This window comes from Pteropus medius, unplaced genomic scaffold, assembly GCF_902729225.1.
Source record: "Pteropus medius unplaced genomic scaffold, Ma_sr-lr_union100, whole genome shotgun sequence".
Taxonomy (NCBI): Eukaryota; Metazoa; Chordata; class Mammalia; order Chiroptera; family Pteropodidae; genus Pteropus; species Pteropus medius.
The window spans coordinates 1-3,446 of record NW_024346787.1 but is presented as its reverse complement, the minus strand read 5'-3'; the positions used below and the strand labels follow the sequence as shown (position 1 = coordinate 3,446).

Here is a 3,446-nt window from a genome sequence, read left to right as displayed (position 1 = left end):
AGAAAACAGAAAAAAATAACATACTGTCATCCTCTTTAGACTACTTGTACTTTATAAACTTTTGTTGAGTGTGTGTGGTCAAGGATTCCGGAGCCCTTAGCCAAGTAGCCTAAGTCCTTTCCATGTGCTTTACTACTTTCTGTTTCTTTTCTGTGATTATCCCTTATCTTCCCGATACCTTATGTTCTTTTTTCCTCCCTTCCCTAAACTTTTCTACCAACTCCACTTCCTCTGTCTTGTTTGCTTTCCCTTCTCTCTTCTCTTTCTGCCTCAGCATCCTTGGTGCACAGTGCCCATAGCACGGACCCAGAAGAGATGTTTATTAAGGACATTCGTTCAAGGAGAATGAGAGCGAGCACCATTCACATCATTAGTTACTAGCTGTATCAAGAATAAATACATTGAGAAGCATCTACCTAGATGATGGTAGATTCCAGGGAACACTATAGGAAACCTGAGCTCTAAAAGGTTTAGCTTTTAGTCTTTTTGTCCTGTTCCAATGAGCACATCACTATCTACTTTTGAATCTCACTTGCATTTTCTGGAACGTGGAGGAGAGTTTTCATCTCCTTACAGCACGGAGCTCCGTACAGTGTTCTGGGATTAAATGACACTTTGCACAAGCTCCATGAACATCAGACGATTTCTTTGGTGCATTGAGAAAAAAATGATAGAAGAAAGGTTTTGGAGAGATACATCCTTGTGAATAATTTTCCTCATCCAGAGCCAAACTTCAAACCTCACGAATGATTCAGTATGCACCCTGTGAGTTGGGGTGTCTGGTTGATAGCCTCACCTCCTTCTAAGGGGACATGAATAAAACAGGGGAGGAAGACCTGAAAAAGGAACTGCTTTGTCATTGGCTGACAAGATTCTGGCAACAACACAGTGCTAACAGCACTTGTTGTATTTTTTTTTTAAGTCTTTACTAGTAGCTGTTGTTTCTGTTCTCTGGAACCTCTCTAAGACTAGGATCAGACACAAACACTGAGCTCTGGGCCCATGATCCTAGTTTGTCCTGGAAGTATGAGACTGGTGACTGGAGTAGCTGTGTTTCTGACCTTGGGTAAGTGTTCTGTGTCTACCAGGAGATAGCTTTGGGGCCAAGGGACCTTGAAGGGTTATTTGCTCTCTGCTTCTCTCCCTGTGCTTTATCCAGCATGCTAGGGATGAAACTGAAAACTGATCTATGCATTTGTCTAGGGAACATACACTTCTACATGACAGGTTAAAGTATAACCATGATGTCAAAAAGAGCCCTTAGCAGCACCCAGGTTGTAAGAAATCTCTGGGTTTATTGAGCCAAGGACCCATGGAATGGAGCCTATGGAGTCTCCAGTTTATTACATGTATCTTTGGTCTCTATAACAGACATCAATGATATTTTTGCATTTAGCAGGACATAAATTAAAACACTGGATTATGAGGTAGAGCCAAAGAATTATGGGAGTGCTGTATCCTTGCTATAAAAGTACATTATTTGTGGTCAGGAGCTAATTTGAATTTCTTGATCCCTTAGGGACTGCGATTGATGCTGAGATCACCCAGCCCAACTTCATGAAATATGCAGAAGGAAGAGATGTAAACCTGCCTTGTAGCCACTCTGCAATCGGTGGAAGTGACTATATACATTGGTATCGGCAAAATCCCAATCAGAGTCCACAGTATATAATTCATGGCTTACGAAACACTGTGAATAACACCATGGCCTCTCTGATCATCGCAACAAACAGGAAGTCCAGTACCTTGATCCTGCCCCAGGTTACCCTGCGAGACTCTGCTGTGTATTACTGCTCTGTGAGTGACACACAGTGGGACAGATGGGACTGCACCTGTGCAGTATCTCCCTGGCACAGGAGGGTGGTAGAGGCAACAGCCATAAAGAGCAAATCCATCTAGAGAGTCTGAGAGCAATAAGAAAGGAGAAAAATGAAAGGAAAAACAGATGAATAAATAAAAGGAGAAAGACAGGATAAAAGGAGAGAGGACAAGGAATAACTACTTCATTTGTTGATGTGGCTGAGAAGAATTATGAGGAAACTAAGAATCATAATTTTAATTGCTATTTTATTGACATGAAAGAAAGCCATGACATATTCTTAATTGCTATTAAGAATATGTCATGGCTTTCTTTCATGTCAATAAAATGTGGGTTTTAATATTTTAGCCTCAATAAAAATAGGAAGGAAAATAATAATAATTCTACTTGTTCCAAAGGTGTCTTTCTTTTGAATCCAGGGGCAAATTCAAACTCAAAATGCATACTATTATAGTTGTTCCACTTACCAGAAACAAATTACTTTTTTTGTGAGAGAAATCTGAAATGATTATTGTTGGTCTAGAGCATGCATATTTGTGATGACTTTTTTTGGAGTCGGGAGGGAGGGAGAAACAAATAAGTGAATAGTCATTTATCTTTATTTGTCTAGAAGTCTTGCATTTATAAAGCATTTTCATCATTTTTTTTATATTCTCTAAGCAACACACAGATTTATCTCATCATTAAGGACTCAGGCAGAGCTAAAGTAAAAGCCCATGGCTTTACCTCCTTCATTTCACCCTAGCTTCCATTGTTCTCCTCAGAGATTAAGATCGTTTAAGATATCATGCCAGCCTGTTTTCTTTCAAATGTATAATTTTGTGTAACTACATACACATTTACACACACACAATTTACCATGTAAATGGATTTATTTGGATTTTTTCTAAACTTTCTTTTGTTTTTTATTTAATAGTGTCCTGGAGCTCTTTCTAGAAAACAAGTAGGAAACAAGTAGAGAAGCCCACTTCATTCTTTTTATGCCTATTTGGTACTTAATCGTTTAATTAATTACTTTCCCATTGATGGATATTTGTTTCTAGTTCTTTGCTGTCATAAAGAATGTTGTCTTATACATCTTTTAGATTAACTTTCGTATGTTTGTGGAATTGTCTATTTTAATGAGATTTCTGAAAGGAATTGTTAAGTCAGAGGAAAGGCATATTTAATAATTTTGGAGAAAGTGATAATTTGCCCTCTATATGGTGTAAACAATTATACTCTGACCATCGGTGAGTGCGAAGGCTCATTTTACATCCTTGTATAAATTGGGAATTACCAGCATTTTTTATTTTAACAACCCAAACATACTTTATCTATTTGAACTTTCCTGATTCCTAGCGCTTTGGGACAACTTTTTCTCCATATATTAGCACACTGTAGTTTGCGGTTAGTCACTGCTTATTCCTAGCTTTTGACCATTTTTCTATTAGGTTCTTTTTCTTTTTATCTGTAAGAATTATTTCTATATCTTGGATAGTACTTTGCTTTTATAATTGTTTGAATATTTTATTCTAACACACTGCTTTCTGTTTTGCTCATCTTTAAATGTGGCTGTCTTTAATTTTTACATTGTCAAATCTATCAAGTATTTAATTCTTTTTGGCTTCAAAGGTCAGTGTATTTT

At 37.5% G+C, this 3,446-nt stretch overlaps 1 gene segment (V, D, J or C); it reads left to right on the top strand.

Annotated features, from left to right (window-relative positions):
- Positions 1-930: 930 nt before the first annotated feature.
- Positions 931-2,047, top strand: LOC120613921 (T cell receptor alpha variable 26-1-like). The segment is given in 2 exon segments: positions 931-1,066; positions 1,520-2,047. Coding segments are annotated over 2 exon segments (444 nt in total).
- The last annotated feature ends 1,399 nt before the right edge of the window (positions 2,048-3,446 follow it).